General features: G+C 40.3%; 2 protein-coding genes across 2 annotated transcripts in view; both read left to right on the top strand.

The window, feature by feature from the left end:
• The window catches only part of LOC142932586 (uncharacterized), a 136391-nt gene that overhangs the window by 82880 nt on the left and 27229 nt on the right, over window positions 1-26282 (top strand). Inside the window, exon 13 of the mRNA XM_076076505.1 lies at window positions 10319-10492. Within this exon, the coding sequence (XP_075932620.1) occupies window positions 10319-10492 (174 nt within the window). The remainder of the gene's footprint in view (window positions 1-10318; window positions 10493-26282) is intronic.
• Window positions 11025-15073, top strand: LOC142933100 (stonustoxin subunit beta-like). The gene is made up of 3 exons (XM_076077253.1): window positions 11025-11045; window positions 13994-14090; window positions 14230-15073. Exons 1-3 carry the CDS (start codon window positions 11025-11027, stop codon window positions 14784-14786), a joined length of 675 nt encoding a protein of 224 aa, XP_075933368.1. The 3' UTR covers window positions 14787-15073.

Here is a 26282-nt window from a genome sequence, read left to right as displayed (position 1 = left end):
TTGGTGGACAGTGTTCAGATGACAAGAGAAAAACACATAGAAGTGAAAAATATAACAAAAATTTAACAAAATATAAATAAACTGTCATTTGTCATGATTTGTCATTTCTCAATGTTCATGAGAGGAGCTGCTGTCAAGCTGAATAGTTCAGCCCAGATGTGTTCATCACAGTAAACATGACTGCTGTGAGGCTGCTGTGTGGACCTGCTTTGATTTATTTTGCTGGTGATGAAAACGAACAGTTGTGTTGTTTAGGCCGATGGAGAGATGCAGTGGGAATTGGCACTTAGGTTACCAGGTTAGTGTGTGCATGAATTCATTGTCGGGACACTTGGGGACGGAACAAATCAGACTGTTATCAACAACACTCACATATGAAGTTTATAATAGGACTTGCCTCAACGTTTCCTCCCAAGGACGTCACAACATGCTGTAGACAGATCAGTCAAACTGACAGACGAATGAGCTGGAAGCCTCACTGTGTGTGTGTGTGTGTGTGTGTGTGTGTGTGTGTGTGTGTGTGTGTGTGTGTGTACAAGTATATTAAAGTGAAAAATGGGGGGGGGGGTTGTACAATGTCCGTGCTTCGTGCATGAGACGCAGGTCTCAGCGTGGCAGAGAGGAGGAGCTGTTGGACCACAGTGGAGTCAAGATGCGCTCGGTGCAGGTGAATCTGAGAAGGGCTCGTTTCATCATCATTTAAGGATTCAGTAGGGGTTCAAATATTTCAAATAAAGATAGAGAAACGTTTTCAAGGTGCATCAGCCTGTCAAGTATGCCATCAATAAGCTATTTTTGTTGATATTTATATTATGTGGGAGTCAAATTTCCACATACCACTAACCATATAGAACCACTTTGTAGTTCAGCTTGTGGTTCACAGCTATAGGACTGCACCAGCGTGAAAAGTGAAACACAGGACGCACATAGAGATGGCGGTGATCCCTCTCCGTGGACGGTTCCATCATTGTACACACGCAAAATGAACTTGGCATGTATGAAATATTATCTTTTTTTAGAATATATATACAGTGCCTTGCATAAGTATTCACCCCTCTTGGATGTTTCATCCTTTTGTTGCTTTTATACATGAAATCATGGTCAATATAATTTGGCTTTTTTGACAAGAATTTGCGAAAAAAAACCTCTTTAATATCAAAGTGAAAACAGATTTTTACAAAATAATGGCAATTAATTAAAAATATATAAGGTAAAGTAAAGATTGCATAAGTATTCACCCCCTTCAGGTCAGTATTTAGTAGATGCACCTTTGGCTGCAATCACAGCACTGAGTGTGTGTGTGGATGTGTCTCACTCAGGCTGGCACATCTGGACACTAAGATTTTTCTCTATTCTTCTTCAACAGCTCAAGCTCTGTCAGGTTGCTCAGGGATCGGGCTTGATCAGCTCTTTTCAAGTCCAGCCACAAATTCTGGATTGGATTGAGGTCTGGGCTTTGACTTCCACTCCAGAACATTCACCTTGTGGTCTTTGAACCATTCTGTGGAGCTTTTGCTGTATGCTTGGGGTCGTTGTCTTGCTGGAGAATAAATCTTCTCCCAAGTCGTAGTTCTCTTGCAGACTGAGTCAGATTATCCTCCAGGATTTGGGGATATTTTTCTGCATTCATGTTCCCCTCTACCTTTACAAGCCTTCCAGGGCCTGCTGCTGAGAAGCATCATTATATTACATTACAGTCATTTAGCAGACGCTTTTATCCAAAGCGACTTACAATTCAGATTCTATCACATTTCTAGACCGTAGGCACAGCTACGGGAGCAATTTTGGGGTTAAGTGTCTTGCTCAAGGACACATCAACATGCGACTAGCGGAGCCGGGGTTCGAACCACCGACCCTCTGATTGAAAGACGGCCCTGCTATCCAGTTAGCCACAATCGCCACAATCGCATCCCCAGAGCATGATGCTGCCACCACCATGCTTCACGGTGGAGATGGTGTGTTTGTGGTGATGTGCAGTGTTTGGTGTTCACCAAACATAGCGTCTAGTCTGATGGCCAAAAAGCTCAATTTTTCCAACATGCCTTTGAGTGAACTCCAGGCGAGATTTCATATGAGCTTTTTTTAACAGTGTCTTTCTCTTTGCCACTCTCCCATACAGCTTCGAATGGTGAAGAACCCGGGCAACAGTTGCTGTATGTACAGTCTCTCCCATCTGAGTCACTGAAGCTTTGAACTCCTTCAGAGTGGTCCTAGGTGTCTTGGTGTTCTCCCTCATCAGTCCTCTTCTTGCCCGGTCACTCAGTTTGTGAGGACGGCCAGCTCTAGGAGATTTAAACAAGTGCCATACTCCTTCCATTTCTTAATGATGGACTGAACTGAACTCTGTGGGATGTCCAGTGAGTTGGAAATCTTTTTGTAGCCATCTCCTGACTTACACTTTTCAATGATCTTTTCTCTGAGTTGCATGGAGTGTTCTTTTGTCTTCATGTTGCAATTGTAGCAGGAATACTGATGAACCAGAGACTGGACCTCCCAGACACAGGTGTGTTTATACTACAATCACTCGACACACATCAACTGCACTCAGGTCATCTCCATTTCACTACGTGTGACACTGCTGGCATCAACTAGCTGGACTTCTGTTGAATTAGGTCAGTCACTTTAAAGGGGGTGAATATTTATGCAAACACTTATTTTACACTATATATCTTTAATTAATTGACATTAGTTTGTAAAAATCTGTTTTCACATTGACATGAAAGAAGCTTTTTATTGACCATGATTTCATGTATAAAAGCAACAAAATGGGAAAACATCCAAGGGGTGAATACTTTTTATAGCCATTGTATGTATATAATATGTGACTAGATGGATACTTCATGTATCCCCGGGGGAGATTGGTACGTCACATTTACAGCTCTGGAGGTGAATTCATGTCCTCTTTTAAAGTCAATAACAGTGTTGGAGTGTTGATGATGTCAGTGATGAGGAGCTTTATGTTCTCAGGTTTGTTCCAGTGTGGAAGATGCTGTGGGTTAAACTTTAACACGTATCATATAAAGTCATATAAACATGATGCAGCTGATCTTTGAACTGAGTGCTGCAGGTTCAGACTGGTTTATTAAAGCGTTGGAGTGTGACAGCAGCCTGAAGACACTGAGGACTGATGAAGAAGAAGAAGAGGAGCTCATCGTCCCATGCACTCACATCAACACAAAACTTTTTTTCCAGACAGCAGAGAGCTGCAGAGTGTTGAAGTTCATGAGAAGAAACTGAGTAAGTGGAACTTTAATTCATGACAGACGAGCTGCTCTTTGTTGGTTCATGTGTTGACCTCCTGTCTTTGATAATGAGTCCACAGCACAAAGCTGATCTGACAACAGATACTTGAAACTGCAGCTGGCTGTCTTTAAAGTCTACATGCAGAAACAGATCCCATTTCCTGATGAGACACAAATCAAATGAGACTGAAGACTAATGATGAACCCGTCTGTCTGTCTTCATCAGGTGGCTGCAGCTTATCAGCAACATGAAAAGGTATCACACTCAACACTTCTCATTACATTTGATACTGTTTTACCTTCAACATATTCATTCTTACTAACTTGATGTTGACTGTTTCTCTGCTCTTTCACTTGAACATTAATTCATAATGAACCTATAAATCTATAAAACAGATACAGTCGTTAGATTGAATTCTGATACTGGACTAAAGTCTGGACTTTGATCCTTCAGGTGTTTTATGAAGCTCATATTTCATGTTTATTGAGGCCTCTGTTGGTCAAAGTGCTCTCATAGATCAAATGACCAGTTCTACTCTGTTAATGAATCACTTCATAAGCTCAATGACAATGTGTTATTATGTTGAACTTATCAGTCTATGAAGTGAGAACCAATGTATGCAGAGAGGTCTATAGACTAGTTCTAGAGGTCGAGGAACTAGTTGAAGAGGACAAGGAACTAGTTGAAGAGGACTAGGAACTAGTTGAAGAGGACTAGGGACTAGTTCTAGAGGATATAGTTGATGTTGTTCTCCAGAGCTAGAGATACTAGTAGTAAAAAAAGTTCATATTTCCACTATACAAGGATTCAAATATATGAGGGTTACAGAATATAAATACCTCAGTATTTGGAGATGGGAAACTCACATTCACATATCCTTTCAACAATCTTGTCAATACATTACAACAAATAATTGGTATTCTGTAATGAATTTTAAAATTTCCCTATGTTTTATGGTAAAAGGATTATTGGTAAGTAACCTTCAAACATGGACTATGGACAGTTCAGGGCCATGATCATGGGCCACAGTCCGTCAGTGTGTACTGGTTTTATCTGATTTTGTTGTTTTTCTCTTTGTTTTTTAATCCTTAAATCCTCAATGACATCTCTGATATAAATTAATTAATTAATGAATAGCAGCAGAGATCTGGGGACTAGTTGCAACAATCTGGGGATTGATAGCAAATGTCTACTGACTTTTTGCAGATGTCTAGGGACAAGTTGCAGCAGTCTAGGGACTACTTTCAGAGGTCTAGTGACTAGTCTTTAACTAACTGCCATGAACATCTGTATGCAGATAATACAATATTGTGTTGTATTGCCCACACTAAACCTGCAAAATTGCTTTAACGCTCTCCAAGTTGCACTCAGTGATCTAAAACTCATATTAAAAGCACTACTTCAGTGTTCGGATAGATGACAAATTCTCATACTCAAAGGACCTTTATATGGTAAAAACAGAAAGAATAAAAGCAATTACAGTATGAACTGCAGTCGTTTACTTAATCAACAAAGGACGCTGCTACGCCCCACCCATCATGCTGTTCATGCGCTGTCTAATCTGGCACTCTATTACACACCAATATGTTCTCCACACAGACCTCATGTCCAGATCACTCCATCACTTTCTCGTTTAACGTTCCAGAAGTTCAGGAGCTCTTGCAGACACACATCCACCATTGGTTCCTCCATTTTCAACTCTTTCGTTCAACTTGTAATTTCCGCCCTAATTCCGTTGATCATTGAGTCCCAGAACTTCATCATGGATACCCTGGATCTCCCTCCATCCTTTCTTTTTACTGGTCAGCTTGGAAGAGTGTCCACTACTTCCACCACATGACCAGTACATCATAACCTTTCCACTGTTAAATCTTGTCAACATGACCTGTTTTTGTTACCTTCGCCCATTCCATGATGATCATCTAAAAACTCATGCCATCAAAGTGCACCTTAGTGGAATAAGCTTCTTCTCTAAACTCTTATCCGGTAGCCCGAGCTTTTAACTTCACTTCTCAAAGCTCCTCTACGCATCCCAGAACCCTCAAAACAAACATGAGACTTTGGTCCTCCTAAGCCAGGGGTCGGCAACCTGCGGCTCGCGAGCTGCATGCGGCTCTTCAGCCCCTCTGTTGCGGCTCCCTGAGTCTACATCAGGGATCCCCAACTGGCGGATCGGATCCGGACCCAGGACCTAAATCCGATTGATAATTCGGAATTATACATATTAAGCACTGAGTTTATAGTTTAACTGGCGCCTCTTATTAAGCCGTTACGGCACTTGTTAGGCGGTGCAGGAAACACACCGACCAATGCATTGTAAATCACATTAGGTGATGCAGCTCAGCCAATCAAATATGGGTATTCTGACAAGTTTCCTGACTCGAGCGAGGTTTACACACACCGTGACACACGGGGCTGAGACGAGGAAATAGAAAGAAGAGCAGGGAAATTGAGCTGATTCCAAAAACCACTCTGTGTGGGGAACATGACAGCCAGACCAAAGCTCAGAGGTGAGATGACCATCTCTAACTGTCCATGGCCCATGACTCAAAGTCTTTGATTCACTAACTCTGTTTCTACATATGTGACCAGGATCCATCAGATACCACACTGTCCTGGACCTGGATCTGGACCTGGACCTGGACCTGAACCTGGACCTGGACCCAGCTGTGTGTCCATGAAGAGTGACCGGTCTATGCGTCAACCTACAGTCTTCAAAGATGGACACCACTCTGTTGATCAAAGGTGAGGATTTCAAACTGATGATGAAAACAAAGTGATGATGAAGATGATGATGTGTTTCTATCAGACTCTCTGTTGTGAGATCTCCAGGTTTTAAACCTTTACTGACTCAGATGAAATCACCTGAGCACCAACACTCTTCTTCATTGAAACACATTCACACTGGGAGCTGCCCAGTACAACCAGTCTGACACTGAGACACTGAGTTTTTCTGCAATATGCACATTTTTCTGTGCTGTTTTTGTTTCAGGGTCCAGCAGCAGAGACCAGACTGTCCCGAGGCCAGCTGTCTGTCCTTCAAGAGCAACCAGTCAAATCAACGTTTAATTGACTTTAAAGGACAACCTCCATATGCTGATCAGATGTAAGCTGTAACTGACAGTAAGAGTCGGGTTATGCTAGAAAAGAACTTTATACGACATCTGAAATCTAAAGTTTTTCTATTTCTTGTGAAAAGCCGTCCATCATAGAGAGAGAGAGAGACGTGATATTGTTTGAATATATATGGAGATAACTTCTCACATGTTCAAACAGTCTCTCCTGAAGACATTCATAGTGTCAACCGCAGCTGTTCACATAAGAAATTACGTTAATTAATAAAGGGAATAATAAATAAAGAGAGCTGTGAGACAAGTTCAAACTCCGCCTACTTTCTAACCTAAAATCAGCTGACCAATCACTGAGTGAGGTGGATGTGATGATTCATGTTTAAACTGTTGTTTAAACATTTGTTGTTTAAACTGTTTGAAATTTGACTGGTTTAGTGTAATTTTTTCACACTGGGATCTGCCCAGTACAACCAGTCTGACACTGAGATGCTCCACTGGAGCAGCTGGAGGTTCTGGGTGCCTTGCTCCAGGGCACTTCAGCAGTGTACAGTGAGGGAGGGAGAGCTACATGGAGGGCTTGGTGAGAGCTGTTGGGACTAAACCAAACTGACTGGTGAAGAAAACAGTGAGCTGAAAGACTGAGCTGTTGATTCTCAGTGGGATCAGCGGGACTAGTAAACCTTTACCACTACAGGGACTCATCTGATCCACATCCAGATATCACTTCATGGACCTTTACCTTGTGTTGCTTGTTAGGTTCATGGAACCTCTAGACTGTGTGGAAACCGCATGTAATCCAGCCTCTTACACAAAGAGAACCGGTTTCAATTATAAACAAAGCATTTAATACCTCTCATGCTAAAACAATTGCATAGTGGAGTACATCATTTACAGTTACACCGAATATGACCTGCTCACCCCAAAAGTCGTTACCCCCCACCCAGTGGTACAGGAGCAAGAGGCCGGACTTTCTTTCTTCCCCGCCTTACATAGTTCAAAAAACCTCCCATAATGTCCGTAGTTCCTATTGGCTAAATCCAGTTGGCTCCTCCTCCTCGCAGGACCCTCGCACGGGTATGACCTGTAATTGCCTGTCTAGAAATCTATCTGTCCCTTACTCCCAACATACTATTCTTTACAGTTTAAAACATTCAATGACTGTATTTTATGGCTTAACACTTCTATGGTAAACATTCTATATAAAGATATGGATTTGCAACTTTTGGCAAAAACCTTCACAAGTTTCACAAGCAAATATAAAGGTGCTACTAAGATACACTTCTAACTACAAATTCTAAAACTACAAATCCTAAAACACTTCTACAATTATGAATCTTCTAATTATGTATTCCAAGACACTTCTAATTATGATTTCTTAATTATGAATTATTAAACACTATTATAATTTCTTAAAGCACAGTTCTAAACCCAAATTTCCTACACTCTCTGTGTGGACAGGCACAATGTGAGCTAATTCTTCATGATTCCTCCACAGAGAGGACCAAGAGAGCTCAGAGGTTCCCAGAGGTCAGTCTGCCCAGCAGCATCAAACACACCTGGACTCCATATTTATGGTCTGTACATGTACAACTACTTTTACATCTATTCTGTTCACAATCATCTCCATGCTACACTTTGTAGACCAGTGGCTTGTCAGTCTGTCCAACATGGATCTGATGTTTGGTTCCATGGTTTTAGTTTGTGTCATTCCTAGAATATTCTGTTCCAGCTGCTGGAGGAGAACATCGTCACTTTTGTCACGAACGAGCTGAAGAAGTTCCAGAAGGTTGTGAGTTCAGATTACCCAGAATGCTTAGAGAGTCAGAGGGAGGATGAGGAGGTGTTGGACGGTGAGGATGAAGAGCAGAGGAGGAGCAGCAGAGAGGCATTTGTGAAGATCACAATGAACTTCTTGAGGAGAATGAAGCAGGAGGAGCTGGCTGACTGTCTGCAGAGCAGTAAGAGGATTTCTCTAAAGATTTAACATGCTGGATAAATGGGACATTTACTAATGTCTCAAGAGATGGACCAAAATATATTCATAGACTCATTTTTGAGGAAATGCCATGTTGAAATCTATTCTCTGACTCATTGATCTTTGTTGTGTGTTCATTCAGGACTTCTTTCTGCAGTTTGTCAGCGTGAACTCAAATCTAACCTGAAGAAGAAGTTCCAGTGTGTGTTTGAGGGGATCGCTAAAGCAGGAAACCCAACCCTTCTGAATCAGATCTACACAGAGCTCTACATCACAGAGGGAGGGACTGCAGAGGTCAATGATGAACATGAGGTCAGACAAATTGAAACAGCATCCAGGAAACCACACAGACCAGAAACAACCATCAGGCAAGAAGACATCTTTAAAGCCTCACCTGGAAGAGAGGAACCAATCAGAACAGTGATGACAAAGGGAGTGGCTGGCATTGGGAAAACAGTCTTAACACAGAAGTTCACTCTGGACTGGGCTGAAGAGAAATACAACCAGGACATACAGTTCACATTTCCATTCACTTTCAGAGAGCTGAATGTGCTGAAAGAGAAACAGTACAGCTTGGTGGAACTTGTTCATCACTTCTTCAGTGAAACCAAAGAAGCAGGAATCTGCAGGTTTGAAGAGTTCCTGGTTCTGTTCATCTTTGACGGTCTGGATGAGTGTCGACTTCCTCTGGACTTCCACAACAATGAGATCCTGACTGATGTTACAGAGTCCACCTCAGTGGATGTGCTGCTGACAAACCTCTTCAGGGGGAAACTGCTTCCCTCTGCTCGCCTCTGGATAACCACACGACCTGCAGCAGCCAATCAGATCCCTCCTGAGTGTGTTGACATGGTGACAGAGGTCAGAGGGTTCACTGACCCACAGAAGGAGGAGTACTTCAGGAAGAGATTCAGAGATGAGGAGCAGGCCAGCAGGATCATCTCCCACATCAAGACCTCACGAAGCCTCCACATCATGTGCCACATCCCAGTCTTCTGCTGGATCACTGCTACAGTTCTGGAGGATGTGTTGAAGACCAGAGACGGAGGAGAGCTGCCCAAGACCCTGACTGAGATGTACATCCACTTCCTGGTGGTTCAGTCCAAACTGAAGAAGGTCAAGTATGATGGAGGAGCTGAGAAAGATCCACACTGGAGTCCAGAGAGCAGGAAGATGACTGAGTCTCTGGGAAAACTGGCTTACGATCAGCTGCAGAAAGGCAACCTGATCATCTATGAATCCGACCTGACAGAGTGTGGGATCGATATCAGAGCAGCCTCAGTGTACTCAGGAGTGTTCACACAGATCTTTAGAGAGGAGAGAGGACTGTACCTGGACAAGGTGTTCTGCTTCATCCATCTGAGTGTTCAGGAGTTTCTGGCTGCTCTTCACGTCCATCTGACCTTCATCAACTCTGGTTTCAATCTGCTGTCAGAAGAACAAACAACATACAGTTTGTCTATAGTCTTTAGAAACAAACCTGAACCAAAACGTCTCTACCAGAGTGCTGTGGACAAGGCCTTACAGAGTCCGAATGGACACCTGGACTTGTTCCTCCGCTTCCTCCTGGGTCTTTCACTGGAGACCAATCAGAGTCTCCTACGAGGTCTGCTGACACAAACAGGAAGTAGCTCACAGACCAATCAGAGAACAGTCCAGTACATCAAAAAGAAGATCAGTGAGAATGTGTCTCCAGAGAAAAGCATCATTCTGTTCCACTGTCTGAATGAACTGAATGAACGTTCTCTAGTGGAGGAGATCCAACAGTCCCTGAATTCAGGACTTCTCTCCACAGATGAACTGTCTCCTGCTCAGTGGTCAGCTCTGGTCTTCATCTTATTGTCATCAGAAAAAGATCTGGACGTGTTTGACCTGAAGAAATACTCTGCTTCAGAGGAGGCTCTTCTGAGGCTGCTGCCAGTGGTCAAAGCCTCAAACAAAGCTCTGTAAGTACAGAGAGAGATTCATATATCATAACTTAAATCTTTTCTACATATTGCTTATTTTTTCTTAATCATTGTTTCGTCAGGCTGACTGACTGTAACCTCTCAGAGAGAAGCTGTGGAGCTCTGTCCTCAGTTCTCAGCTCCCAGTCCTCTAGACTGAGAGAGCTGGACCTGAGTAACAACGACCTGAGGGATTCAGGAGTGAAGCAGCTGTCTGCTGGACTAGAGAGTCCACACTGTGAACTGGAAACTCTCAGGTCAGAATTCATCAACATTTTCAATTAATGTCCTCTCAAGTCCTGACTTAGATTCATAAACTCGTAACCTGTATAAGATGCTGCTTGTATTATTTCAATCAATATTTTAGTCTCAGTATATTTTCATGAACATTTATATTACTGTTTTTTCTCACTCTGTTATTACAACTTAAAATATCAGAGGAGAATCAGAGAGTTAGCAGTAATGTTGTCAGATTGTTGATGGATATTTGTGGGTGTTTGGTTGTGACTAGAAAATAATCAATAGCAATGTTAATGTTAATGTAGTAGCCAACATCATCTCAGTACTGCAGTAACCTTACAGCCCTCACAGTTTCCTCAGATTATGTGACATGTGTGTTGTTTTGTGTGTTTGCAGCCTGTTAGGCTGTCTGATCACAGAGGAAGGCTGTGCTTCTCTGGCCTCAGCTCTGAGCTCCAACCCCTCCCATCTGAGAGAGCTGGACCTGAGCTACAATGATCTAGGAGACTCAGGAGTGAAGCTGCTGTCTGCTGGACTGGAGGATCCACAATGGCGACTGGAAACTCTCAGGTATGAAGAGGCCTGCTGCAGCCACAGAAAATCAGTCTGATAGAGGAGGTAGAGCTGGAAACGTTTTCTCTTTCACACTGCCAGCCTGGTTAATATGACCCTGACACACCAAGCTGACCTCAAACTAGCAGAGACTCATCAAACTGTTTGTATCCCACATCAGACGATCAATACAGACAGAGGTAGTCAGGGAACAGTAGCCAAGATGAGCCAAAACAGGGAGGGAAGGTGATGAAACTGTTGTTTTTCTGGAGCGTTGTCTTGTTTCAACATTAGAAAATAGGACAGTGGTGTATCCTGACACGTCGACGGGCATCATGGTGGGTTGACATGCGTCAACGTCGTCACGCTGCAGGTTTGTGGGCTCATATCAAACAATAGATGATGTTTTGATGCTCGTGTGTGTTGCCCTTTAGTCCAGACATTATTGTGAAAAGACAAACCGACAGAAACAATCTGTTCAAACCGTCTTGATAAATCATCACAATAGGAATTTTTTTCTGTTTTAAAGGACTTCAGCTTTACCTGGTTTTGGTTTGTTTTGCACTGAGAGCTAGTTCCCTGGCTGATCAGAGTCGCCTTGTTGAAACTACAGGTGACAGTCGGCCACAGACACTCAGTGAAGAACCAACAGCTGATTGTAGACATGGTGTGTCAGAGCCCAAAGAGGTTTATTTAGGACTGGACCAAAGTTATAGGGGGACACAGGCAGTGCTCTGTGGCTGCAGACGGACTTGAACTGTAATATTTTCAACCTCAGATTACAGATAATAGAAACCAGTGTTGACTGTTGCTAGGAGACGGGATGTGACCAGCAGTGTCAAAGTCAGACACTTTGTACATCCAACCATCCACCCGACCTCCTCCATCAGAGGGTTTGTGGCGCTGTAGTGATTTCAGGCTACTTTCTCCTTTACTTCTGAGAGACAACAGTCAGACCTAAACATCCAACAATCAATACTTCTATATTGACAATGGATCAGCTGACTCTGTGTAATGGTGAAGAGTCGTGTGGTGGTGATGAACCCACAGAGAATTGTATCCATCTCTGCAGCTCTTTTAGCTCCTAGTTTTGGTTCTGCAGCACATTTCCTGTTTGGTTCAGTCTCAGTGTTTCCAGCAGCAGCTGTTTTCATCCAACAAGCTGTGATGAAGCCACTGTTCACTACCTGTTCAGCAGCAAACAGCAGACAGACTCAGTTAGCGACTAGCTGGTGAACATAGTGGAGCATTTAGCAGCTAAAGAGTCAGATATTTCCCTCAGGAGGTGGTGGAGACCAAAAACAGAGCTAAAAGAGAGAGAATATTGCACTTCTATTCATCAGGTGACACAAACACAAAGACTCCTGATGAATCATCATGTTGATGTGTAACTGCTGGATGTGGAAGCAGCTGGTTGATATCATGTTAGACACAACTACTTTCTTTCAATCATATTATTTTCAGTCCACACCACATGTTACCCCCAAAAAGAACAGCACATAACATACCTGCTAACTATACAAACAATCAGACTCAGACACAAAAAAAACAAAATCGAGACACAAGAAACCAAAACAAACATAAATCATCACCCTCCATATTGACCCTGCAATAATAATTAAATATTAATTGAGGCTAACTATACAGACACCACAGTTGTAGATCATCATCGTCCATATTATACCTGTCACAACAATTAAATAATATTAAATATTGTGGACTTTTCCCTTCACCAGCTCACTTGGATCCCACGTTGCAAAACCTATTCGTATGGTTTCGGCATAGTCCTCTCCAATAAAATCCATAACAGGCTTCCAAACAGAGAAGAACCCATTTATGTCTCCTTGGAGAACATGTATGAGTCTCTCCAATGGGATTAGTTGTAGAACATTATAAAGCCAACTTGAAACAGATGGTTGTGCGCCGTCTAGCCAATACTGTAAGATTGATAACCGTGCACAGAAATATAGAAGACTAAGAATTCTCTTATATCTGTTTAATACTGGTGAGGCAGCGTCTAGGCCTAGGATGCATTGTACAGGATTGAGCTCAATAGGACACTGTGTTATGGAGGATACTTGGTTACCAATTTCAACCCAAAATGTATGAATTTCTGGACAGAGCCACATTAAATGCACATAGGTGCCTACATGCTGCTGACACCTTCCACATACATCTGTGTGGGGCTGAGTGAGCTCTCTCCATTACCTGCTGTAATTCTCCATTGAGTCCGCCTTCTGTTTCAGCTCACGGTTATATATTTATATATTTATATATATATATATATTTATATATTTATATATATATATATTTATATATATATATATATATATTTATATATATATATATTTATATATATATATTAATATATATATTTATATATATATATATATTAATAATTAATATCACCACCGTATTAATGGTTTCAGTAGAAGCATCAAGCCGTGATATTAAGTCTGTTTTACACTGGCTGATTGCGTCCATGAGCGACTGAAGGGAGACTTGACTTTGGTTTAGATGTCAGAGATTTCACAGGTAATCAGCTACTTGTTCAGTAGTTTAAAGGTCGTACATCCGTTGGTTTGAACTTGTAGAGGTTATATTAACAAACTGACTCCGCCCATGCAGTGCGACCACGACCCAGAACCAACACAAATACTTTATAAGCTGATAATATGTCACATGTTGTGTTTACAGCTTGTTTTCACTGAACCACAAGTGGACAAAGAAATCAATTGATGCAGGTTTAAACATGTGATTTACTGACTGACTGGAAGAGGAAACTGAGTCTGAAATCGATGATGATTGTCAATATAATACTGATAATAATATATCATGAATAAGTGAACATAATGAGCTGTCGTCATGGGCCAATCAGAAGAAGCTCCAGTGAAGTAAAAGAGTATGAGCTGATGAATAATAAGTGCTCCATGTGAACATGAATAACAAAGCTCTGTGTGTGAGAGCGATGTAATGTCCATGTTTCATGCTGCTCTGACCCCCCTCCTCCTTTCAGGGTGGAGCCTGCTGGAGTCCGATGGTTCAGACCAGGTCTGAGGAAGTGTAAGTGTGCTTTGACTTTGATTCATGAAAACAAAGCATGTTCAAACTGTGACATCACTCATTCACATCTCTGATGTCATCATCAAACAGATGATAGATTAATAACTGCAGCTGTATTGTGTCTTGTTCTCTCCATCAGATTCCTGTGAACTCACACTCGACACAAACACAGTGAACAGAAACCTCAAACTGTCTGACAACAACAGGAAGGTGACACATGTGGAGAAGGATCAGTCATATCCTGATCATCCAGACAGATTTGATGTCTGTCATCAGCTGCTGTGTAGAACTGGTCTGACTGGTCGCTGTTACTGGGAGGTCGAGTGGAGAGGAGACGTTTCTATATCAGTGAGTTACAGAGGAATCAGAAGGAGAGGAGACAGTAGAGACTGTTTGTTTGGAGAGAATGATCAGTCCTGGAGTCTGTGGTGCTCTGATGGTGGTTACTCTGTCTGTCACAATAAGAAACAAACATCCTCCTCCTCCTCCTCCTCCTCCTCCTCCTCCTCTGGTAGAGTAGCAGTGTATGTGGACTGTCCTGCTGGCTCTCTGTCCTTCTACAGAGTCTCCTCTGACACACTGATCCACCTCCACACCTTCAACACCACATTCACTGAACCTCTTTATTCTGGCTTTGGGTTTGGGTTCTGGTTCTGGTCTGGTTCTGGTTCCTCAGTGTCTCTGTGTTCTCTGTAGGAGGGAGAGTCTCCTCCTGCTAGAGAAACCTTCTCTCTGCTGACCAGATAGTTCAGTGTGTACAGGATCACACACAGCTGGTGTTAGTTAGGAGAATGTGATTAGGAGTTTATCCTCAGGGTGGTGTTTGTAGTGTTCTCTCTCCAGTATGCTAGAGGTTGATGAAACAATACTCTGAACAGAGTGATGTAACTTCAACAACCTTACTCTCATTCTTGAAGGTCGTACATCTTATGTGTCCAAACAGAACATCATGTATTCCTTGGATTCCCCGGAGAGAGCAAGTCTCACTATATTACAACCCTCTCTTATCTCAATATGAACATAGATGTGTTATTAGCAATACTATATATGAACTGAAATAAAAAATATTCTCCTTATTTTAAACTCAAAGTGTCCATGAGTCTTTTCTTCTTCTACTAACAATGTGCTACTTTGCAGTGATATTTGATCAACAATCTCTTGATTTCTCCAGAAGTCACAAAGTACCTGCTGAACATGGTGCATCCAGATAAATGTTCTTCTCTTGGTGATGAAGACCTTCATCATCTGGAGGGTCTGGAGTTCATGCTCAGATAATGTGCTATGTTGAAATATTAATCAGACAAGTTTTAATATTTATTTTGGGTAAATTATTAATTACATATGATATAAATCAGGACATAAAAATATGATAATTACCATAGTTGATCAATTACTTAACAATCATTAGATTAAGCGATAAGGAAATAATCATTAGGTGTTTATTCTGTTTATTATTACAGAGGATTATAAAAACAAAATAATATAATATTAAAATAATCATTAGATTTTTTATATATATACTGTATATATATACACACACACACATACATAAAATATAGCCTATATTCCATCAGAAATAAATTGCAGCCAACAATCATCTTTTTGGAATTCATTAAATGAGCGTGTGTGTGTGTGTGTGTGTGTGCATATGTATGTGTGTAGGTGTATATGTGTATAATAAAATGTAGTAAATCAAAGTTGTATCTGATGAACTTTAACTGAGCTCTGTGACTTTCCAACAATACGTGTTAATAACAGTGACTCTAACATGATAAAGGTGATTGTTTGTTTTCTATATGATCAGTATTTAGTACATTGTGTGTAGAATGATGGATTTGGGACACAGACTGTGGTGTTGTTCATCCAGCAGGGGGCGTCCTCTCACTGCACATCAAGTCTCAGAGTCCTGAACAACTGAACAAGTTTGGACTAAAGACTCAAACTAATTATAAACTTTAATTAAATTAAACAAGGAAATAAACTGACGCATTCAGTCGTTAGATTTAATTAGATTTTAAAGAAAGAAATAAACTGTGACTGAGTGTGTGTTGGAGGTTATATACACATGTAGTATACATGTGTGTGACATTTTCTTTATTAAAATCACCATTTCTTCATCCTTCTGCTCCCCGTGTCTCTGTGTTTGGGTCCATCTCCTGCTACCTTTTTGCCTTAACTTGACAGAAGGAACCAACCGAAAATATGGACTCAGCAGATGGATGGTTTAAAGAGGAGCTCTATAACCTGAGTTATTCCCTCTTTTGTTTTCATGGAGCGTGGAGGAGATCTGTGTTGAGATTGGTGAGCAGGAAGACATCAGCAATGTTATGAATGGCAGTGGTGGGCCGTCAGGGCCTAAACAGAATCACAAAGTTATAGCTATTTTATTATTTAATCATTTTTCATAAATACACATGTATTCTAATTATTTTTCCCATTATCTTATTTTCTCATTGCACAGCTACTGTCCTCCTCTGTTGCTCTGCTTCCAGCCTGCAGCGCTGCTTCCAGTGCAGCTTGTTTTAAGGAGAGCTTTTATCCAATCAGATTTCACCTCGATGTCTCGAAAAGGTTCAAAGTTGCTTCATGTTAACAGAAGAATTGTTAGAATCTCATAGTTTGTTAAAAAAAAAGGCTCAAATAGTTGTTAAATATTGTGTAAATATCAAATAATCTTATATTTCCTCTTTCTGAATTCCCTGAAAAGAAATGTTAGAATATTATTAATTTGAACAAACAACTCATATAATCAATGACTAATAAATCATAAAGCTGTGAGCTGCAGCAGCTTAACAGAAGTTAGAGAACAGGAGAGTCAGAAGGTGTTAATAGATCTCGGTCTGTTCACATCCACACAGTCCTGACAAGAGCTCTAATTAGGCCACAAGTGGAAGCAGCTGTGTGGGTGAACCAGGCTTCACTAAAGAAAACCAAAGGCTCAGATATTATCAACATATTACCAGTCGAACAAGTTCAGAATACAGAAACAAAAGGTTAAAGGGCTTTTTAAACCTCATCACACCTCAATTTAAGTGTCACAGAAACGTTGGAGAGAAAAGTAGTCCCAAACCAGACACTTTTCTCTCTTTTATTATTCAAATAAAGAAAATGTGTCCACATTGTGATCCACTTTTCAGCTGCTCAGTATGATGTATTGAGTCACCGTATATTGTTACATCCCCAGTGAAATATGTTCCATATGCTGTCGTTGTTGACTGTCACAACAGGCCGAACGTTGTAGGATAAACTGGATATCTTAGAGAAATAGAGCAAAGAGGAAATCCTGCTTAAGTCATTTATTGTATTAATGACATTTCAATCAGTCAACAAAGGTCACCTTCCCTTGTTTCCCTCATTATTTGGAGAAGATGCGCTCCTTCAGGACGTCGTAGCAGACCTCCACCACCTGAGGGCGCAGCAGAACAAGACGTGTTAGGGAAGACAACTGTAGTCCTGACTCTCCTCTTTCTGATGTACATGTATATCTCCAAATTTGGTGATTATTTTTAAATTAGATGGCTGCATAATATCTGAGGGATTGGCATTATTTTTATTCAAAAAGAGAAAGAAAGATTTTAGGAGAAATCTACAGAAATAAATCACAAAGTGCAGTAAAATAAACACCTTTATGTGTATTTTGGATGCTTTTTTCACTTCAAAGAAAGAAAAGGGCTGCAGGGAGTCGCAAAACAATATCAATAATTATACAACATATTTACATTTACAAATGCATAATTGATTGATACATATAAAAATGTATTATTAATGATGTGTTTACATTTATAATTACAGTTGACGGACACATTCTGCTGATGGCATATTAGAAATTGAGAAACTCAAGACCCTTTATTAATGACTTACTAACATTTCAACAGACTGGATGACTTTTTTATAGTGAGAGAAACACAAGCATTTAGTTAGCCCTTCATAAAGGGTGACTTATCAAAACGTTACAGGTAAGTAAAGGTGTCTGCTGGCAAACTAAAATAAAAAGGATTAAAACATTTAATTAAAAGTGTGACGAGAAAATGTGATTCAAAGTTACACAAACTGATAGGATCTCTAATATCAATCTGTTTTATGTGAATTCCTGTGTACAAAACCAAGACTGATCTGATGACTGCAGACAATGATGGAATGTAATGAATAATCACCAAATCTCCACAAAATATAAAAATAAGTATTTAGATTCAGAACTTAACCAGACTTTGTAACATTTGAATCTTTCCTTTCATGAAGAATTTCCACTTCAGATATTATTCAAAATATGTCCAGTTACTCAGGTAAATAAAATTCCTACTTTGACTTAATGACTAATGCAGGCTTGATCATTTCAAACATAGATTCAAAGATCATATTTCCTACAAATACATGGCTAGACACTGAGACACTAATCCATCATACTGCTATACGTCAGTATGATCAACACTACCTTTAGTTCAGACTAGTGGGAGGAAGAAGAGCTCTCTTTGGTCGATAGAGTTCAGCATCACAGTCAGTCAGCGAATGGAAATACTTTTGAGACACTTGTAAAATGTGAACAGAAGGCCAGCTTTAATTTATCAGACATGCGGTTAATACACAGCTATGTTTTTGTGTCTCCCCTCATTTGTGGCGAGGAAGAAATCGTTCTTATTCTCAAGAAAGTGTCAAAAGATACAAACGTGGCAAACTGTTACAATTATTAAGGTCTGACATGTTTGTGGTAGTTTTAAAGACAATTATATACTGTTTGTTTTGTTGTCTGTTTGTTTTAGGTGGACGGATGAGAATGGGGCTAGGGACGCTGGTGTCAGTAGGAAAACTCATGTGGATATTCACAGCACCTCACCTTGGTTACTGGATTGCAGCACCTTTGTCAGACGATGCCGTCTACAGCGGTCTCGGTCTCTTTCTGGGCGAAGCTGCTGACCTGCAGTCAGCCAGAGCATGAGGCTCCCGGCTCTCCTCTAGAGATTCAGCTTTTTATATACAGTCTATGGTTTTAAGTTCGGTGTAACCCAAGCACTATTCTTCACTAGTACAAAATATGCCTTAAAGGTATTCAAAGTTTTATTTTGAAGGGAAATTTGGTGGACAGTGTTTCAGATGACAAGAGAAAAAAAACATAGAAGTGAAAAATATAACAAAAATTTAACAAAATATAAATAAACTGTCATTTGTCATGATTTGTCATTTCTCAATGTTCATGAGAGGAGCTGCTGTCAAGCTGAATAGTTCAGCCCAGATGTGTTCATCACAGTAAACATGACTGCTGTGAGGCTGCTGTGTGGACCTGCTTTGATTTATTTTGCTGGTGATGAAAACGAACAGTTGTGTTGTTTAGGCCGATGGAGAGATGCAGTGGGAATTGAAACTTAGGTTACCAGGTTAGTGTGTGCATGAATTCATTGTCGGGACACTTGGGGACGGAACAAATCAGACTGTTATCAACAACACTCACATATGAAGTTTATAATAGGACTTGCCTCACCGTTTCCTCCCAAGGACGTCACAACATGCTGTAGACAGATCAGTCAAACTGACAGACAAATGAGCTGGAAGCCTCACTGTGTGTGTGTGTGTGTGTGTGTGTGTGTGTGTGTGTGTGTGTGTGTGTGTGTACAAGTATATTAAAGTGAAAAGGGGGCGGGGGTTGTACAATGTCCCTGCTTCGTGCATGAGACGCAGGTCTCAGCGTGGCAGAGAGGAGGAGCTGTTGGACCACAGTGGAGTCAAGATGCGCTCGGTGCAGGTGAATCTGAGAAGGGCTCGTTTCATCATCATTTAAGGATTCAGTAGGGGTTCAAATATTTCAAATAAAGATAGAGAAACGTTTTCAAGGTGCATCAGCCTGTCAAGTATGCCATCAATAAGCTATTTTTGTTGATATTTATATTATTTGGAAGTCAAATTTCCACATACCACTAACTATATAGAACCACTTTGTAGTTCAGCTTGTGGTTCACAGCTATAGGACTGCACCAGCGTGAAAAGTGAAACACAGGACGCACGTAGAGATGGAGGTGATCCCTCTCCGTGGACGGTTCCATCATTTTACACACGCGAAATGAACTTGGCATGTATGAAATATTATCTTTTTTTAGAATATATATACAGTGCCTTGCATAAGTATTCACCCCCCTTGGATGTTTCATCCTTTTGTTGCTTTTATACATGAAATCATGGTCAGTATAATTTGGCTTTTTTGACAAGAATTTGCAAAAAAAAAAACCTCTTTAAAACAGATTTTTACAAAATAATGTCAATTAATTAAAAATATATAAGGTAAAGTAAATGATTGCATAAGTATTCACCCCCTTCAGGTCAGTATTTTGGAGATGCACCTTTGGCTGCAATCACAGCACTGAGTGTGTGTGTGGATGTGTCTCACTCAGGCTGGCACATCTGGACACTAAGATTTTTCTCTATTCTTCTTCAAAACAGCTCAAGCTCCGTCAGGTTGCTCAGGGATCGGGCGCGAACAGCTCTTTTCAAGTCCAGCCACAGATTCTGGATTGGATTGAGGTCTGGGCTTTGACTTCCACTCCAGAACATTCACCTTGTGGTCTTTGAACCATTCTGTGGAGCTTTTGCTGTATGCTTGGGGTCGTTGTCTTGCTGGAGAATAAATCTTCTCCCAAATCGTAGTTCTCTTGCAGACTGAGTCAGATTATCCTCCAGGATTTGGTGATATTTTTCTGCATTCATGTTCCCCTCTACCTTTACAAGCCTTCCAGGGCCTGCTGCTGAGAAGCATCCCCAGAGCATGATGCTGCCACCACCATGCTTCACGGTGGAGATGGTGTGTTTGTGGTGATGTGCAGTGTTTGGTGTTCACCAAACATAGCGTCTAGTCTGGTGGCCAAAAAGCTCAATTTTTGTCTCATCAGATCAAATAACCTTCTTCCAATTGACATTGGAGTCTCCCACATGCCTTTGAGTGAACTCCAGGCAAGATTTCATGTGAGCTTTTTTTAACAGTGGCTTTCTCTTTGCCACTCTCCCATACAGCTTCGACTGGTGAAGAACCCCGGCAACAGTTGCTGTATGTACAGTCTCTCCCATCTGAGTCACTGAAGCTTTGAACTCCTTCAGAGTGGTCCTAGGTGTCTTGGTGTTCTCCCTCATCAGTCCTCTTCTTGCCCGGTCACTCAGTTTGTGAGGACGGCCAGCTCTAGGAGATTTAAACAAGTGCCATACTCCTTCCATTTCTTAATGATGGACTGAACTGAACTCTGTGGGATGTCCAGTGAGTTGGAAATCTTTTTGTAGCCATCTCCTGACTTGTACTTTTCAATGATCTTTTCTCTGAGTAGCTTGGAGTGTTCTTTTGTCTTCATGTTGCAATTGTAGCAGGAATACTGATGAACCAGAGACTGGACCTCCCAGACACAGGTGTGTTTATACTACAATCACTTGACACACATCAACTGCACTCAGGTCATCTCCATTTCACTACGTGTGACACTGCTGGCATCAACTAGCTGGACTTCTGTTGAATTAGGTCAGTCACTTTAAAGGGGGTGAATATTTATGCAAACACTTATTTTACACTATATACGTATATCTTTAATTAATTGACAGTTTGTAAAAATCTGTTTTCACTTTGACATGAAAGAAGCTTTTTTGCAAATTCTTGACAAAAAAGCTAAATAATATTGATATTTGTGAATATTTGTGGCTGGACTTGAAAAGAGCTGTTCGCGCCCGATCCCTGAGCAACCTGACAGAGCTTGAGCTGTTTTGAAGAAGAATAGAGAAAAATCTTAGTGTCCAGATGTGCCAGCCTGAGTGAGACACATCCACACACACACTCAGTGCTGTGATTGCAGCCAAAGGTGCATCTCCAAAATACTGACCTGAAGGGGGTGAATACTTATGCAATCATTTACTTTACCTTATATATTTTTAATTAATTGACATTATTTTGTAAAAATCTGTTTTCACTTTGATATTAAAGAGGTTTTTTTTTTTGCAAATTCTTGTCAAAAAAGCCAAATAATATTGACCATGATTTCATGTATAAAAGCAACAAAAGGGGAAAACATCCAAGGGGGGTGAATACTTATGCAAGGCACTGTATGTATATATATATATATATATATATATATATATATATATATCAGACTACATCACACTGAAGGAATCGTCCTGTATGATGAACTACTACCTGATAATACTTCTGTATTCTTTAATGTGAAACATGCAGTACTTTTCTTCGTACTGCAGTTCACTGTAGTACTTTTCCTCGTACTGCAGTATACTGTAGTTTCCTGAAGTAAAGAGTTGTCGTTGCCTCATCGTGTTGCTGTTGCTTCACACTCACAGCGTCAATCAGCTGTTGTCTCTCTGTCAGTCACGTGTCTCAGAACACAAACAGGAAGTGACCTCACCTGCAGCAGATACAAATGTTTGATGATTGAATCTCTGATGGTTTATTTAAAGTCTGTCCTCCTGGTTCTCTACTTCTTGTTTCCTGCTCCTCTGACGACACCAGCTCTCCACCAATCACGGCTTCTCGGAGGCGGGCTCTTGTGGTGCCTTCAGGTGCTGTAGGAAATGTCTTATATTAACGTTTTTTGTGGAATAAAATATTTCCCTTTACAAATTTACAAATCAAACACACTAAAGCAGGGGTCTTCAACGTTTTTCAGGCCAAGGACCCCCAAACTGAGAGAGAGATGGAGCAGGGACCCCCGACTATATATATTGTATAAAATTGTGTTTTATATTAAACTAGGCCTAGTACCATGAATACCTCTTTATTGTGCATTCAATACTAAGCTTTTCAAATAATACACAGGTTCATATATTCATGTTTTTATCTTAAACATGTGCAAGGTACAGTGAGTAGGGAGGCCGTGCCACTGCCATTCATAAACATACCTTGTCAGCTGATACCAATGCCAATATCAACATTGTCTGTCAATTGCATGATAATCATGCAAACAAGCTATTCAAATTGACGTTTTCCTTTTAAACATAAATGTGGAAACGAAAATGAGTGATGGCCTATTAGTGCCACTGCCATGCATAAACATACCTGTTATCTTGCATACAATACTGAACTATTAAAATGATGGACAGATTCATGTTTAGAAAAAAAAATGCAATTGTCTAATCAACCACAAATTTCGCGGACCCCCTGCAGTACCGCCGCGGACCCCCTGTTGAAGACCTCTGCACTAAAGTGACAATATGTTTAAAACAATATGAAACAAAATACGTTTTTGCATGAAATATCAATCAAATACAATTTGATTTCATTTATTTTAATTAACTCTGTTATTGATTACTTTCATTTTATATTTTTTAAGACTATCTATTTTTCTGTAATCTGAACACTGATCTTTTATATGTTTTATCTTCTTCTTGTGAACTAATTTTTCTTTTCTTTTTTTTCTTTTAAAAGCATCAAATTTAAAAGATTTCACACTTTCTGTTGAAAGAAAAAGAAAATCTGGCTTCATTTAAATAGTTTATTACTAAATAGTAAACTCTGAGTGTCTCCACTCATCTGATTATATCATGTCACATCATCACTGTTATAAAACTGTTGTAAAACTGTTATATGATGAATTAAAGGGGGCTGTCTTTGAATGAGTCTATAATTTAGTTACAAATATAAATATGACTTTATGCTTCAGTTTAAGTGAGCGATTGGTCTCGCTGTCAATCAAAATATCTACAGCTCTGATCCAGATGAACAAGATGAACAAAATTAACTCTTTGTGTCGGTATCGAGATGGAAGCATCTCTTTTGGTCGTGTTCTATTCTTTCTGTTGGGAAATGAGGCTTTACTAAATTCACTGAGTTATCTAATAACTGATCACAGTTGACCTTTGACCCCATGAAGTCAGAAAAGTTAGTCACATATCTGATTTGAGTAAAAGATACTTTAAGTACATCTAAAAATGTATTATTGATTTTATATGTCAGATATTTTCTTAATTCATGAATAAATGTCAGAAAATAATCATTAGGTGCACACAAAGAAAATCTATATAGATTTTCTTTGTGTGCACCTAATGATTATTTTTTATTGCTTAATCTAATGATTGTTAAGTAATCAATTATGTAATTATCATATTTGTATGTCCTGATTTATATCATATGTAATTAATAATTTACCCAAAATAAATATTAAAACTTGTCTGATTAATATTTCAACATAGCGCATTATCTGACCATAAACTCCAGACCCTCCAGATGATGAAGGTCTTCATCACCAAGAGAAGAACATTTATCTGGATGCACCATGTTCAGCAGGTACTTTGTGACTTCTGGAGAAATCAAGAGATTGTTGATCAAATATCACTGCAAAGTAGCACATTGTTAGTAGAAGAAGAAAAGACTCATGGACACTTTGAGTTAAAATACGGAGACTTTTTTATTTCCCTTCATATATAGCATTGCTAATAACACATCTATGTTCATTTTGAGATAAGAGAGGGTTGTAATATAGTGAGACTTGCTCTCTTCGGGGAATCCAAGGAATAGATGATGTTCTGTTTGGTCACATAAAATGTACGACCTACAAGAATGAGAGTAAGGTTGTTGAAGTTACATCACTCTGTTCAGAGTATTGTTTCATCAACCTCTAGCATACTGGAGAGAGAACACTACAAACACCACCCTGAGGATAAACTCCTACCCACATTCCAGTGGTGGGGCGTCAGGGCCAGCAAAGCCTTCTCTGCTGGCCTAAACAGAATCACAAATTTATAGCTATTATATAATTTAATAATTTTTCATAAATACACTACATGTATTCTAATTATTTTTCCCATTAGCTTATTATCTCATTACATAGTTACTGTCTTCCTCAGTTGCCCTGCTTACAGCTTGTTTTAAGGAGAGCTTTTATCCAATCAGATTTCGCCCCTATGCTGTCTCTAGGTAAGAAGAGAGGCCCGAGGCCTGCAGGAAACCCTTTGCAGTTTAAGTAAATGGGGAAGATATTGTTGATTGTCGTAGTCTTCAACCAATCAGATTTTTAGTTTGACATGTTGGACGTATTCTTTGACGTGCCAAAGCTTCTGAATGGCGGAGCCGAGTACGTCAGCATTAACGAGCAGCTCAGCAATAACGTGCGGCGTGATTGGTCAGTGGGCTAGCGTGACTGTTGTGATGCTGAAGCAGCTAGCAGAAGTTAGTAGTAGTAAGAGTTCAAGTTGAAAGATATGTAAGAAGTTATGACATTGACATGACATTTTTAGCGTTTTGCTTGGTGTCGATTCTTTTATTTACCGAGCTTTGTTTTTTTAACACTCAATGGCTGAAGGATGAGGAGACACGGATTTCTTGAGAAGGACATTTCAAGAAAAGCTGGAGATCAGCCCTAACCCAGCCAGGAAAAGGATTTGTGCGCCACTTTCAGTCCAGCAACTACGAACGGTATTTCTGGCTGACAGCGTCGGAGAAGCGTTACACATTTTATGGCTATGAATGCGTTTTATTTGCGACTGAGCGTCTTGGTGTTTGGAGCTACGCTGGATTTGCTCACCTGAGGTGGCTAACCAAGGCAGCAACACGACACCATAGCACGGCAGGACACTTACAAGCTACGGTGCTTTTGAAAACTTTTCCAACCCGAGTGCATCTACAACTCAACGAACACGTTCGCAAGAGGACCTCTGGCTAGAACTGTACCGCACTGATGTTCTGTACAACCGCGGTATTAAACTCTTTGTAATCAAAGAAAGGAGGATGGACTTTGTATTTAAATAGTTAACAGCAGCTTTGATAAGTGAACTGCTTCTGTTGTTTTACATCTGCAGTAGCGTTACTACTGTGTTAATTTGTCTATGGTGTCGTTTTTATGATATGGTTAATATTGTTCCCTCTGATGTGAATACTTTTTGAATGGCCCGTGCTCTTCAGTGTGCGGTGGAATATACGTGTTTTAGCGCCGCAGGTTTGCTGGATTGATTTGTTGCTTTGTTGTCATATTATATATGTGACTGGTTCTTGTGAGTTTGTTCTTGTCATTGTGTTAATTACATTGATTTTGACTATAACCATCCCGTCATGCGCGTATTCATGTTTCTGCAGTCTGCAGCTGGTGTATTTGTAGGTGTTGAGCTTCATGTAACATTTTATTTCACTTGTCAAATGTTGCAGTGTTATGTGAATATGCTTTGCACTCAAGGTACTGTTATCAGTGTAATGTACAATATGAGCTGTTTCAATGGCTGTTCGTGTATATT

This window comes from Anarhichas minor, unplaced genomic scaffold (genome assembly GCF_050575085.1).
Source record: "Anarhichas minor isolate MPS153535 unplaced genomic scaffold, ASM5057508v1 ptg000058l, whole genome shotgun sequence".
Lineage (NCBI taxonomy): Eukaryota > Metazoa > Chordata > Actinopteri > Perciformes > Anarhichadidae > Anarhichas > Anarhichas minor.
This window is presented reverse-complemented; position numbering and strand designations above follow the sequence as displayed.

Excerpts from the sequence above, each read along its gene's own strand:
- LOC142933100 (XM_076077253.1), top strand. The coding sequence starts at position 11,025 with ATGGCGACTGGAAACTCTCAG. Across the intron at positions 11,046-13,993 it reads TGGCGACTGGAAACTCTCAG|CGATGTAATGTCCATGTTTC; the intron begins GTATGAAGAGGC and ends TGTGTGTGAGAG. Across the intron at positions 14,091-14,229 it reads CAGACCAGGTCTGAGGAAGT|ATTCCTGTGAACTCACACTC; the intron begins GTAAGTGTGCTT and ends TCTCTCCATCAG.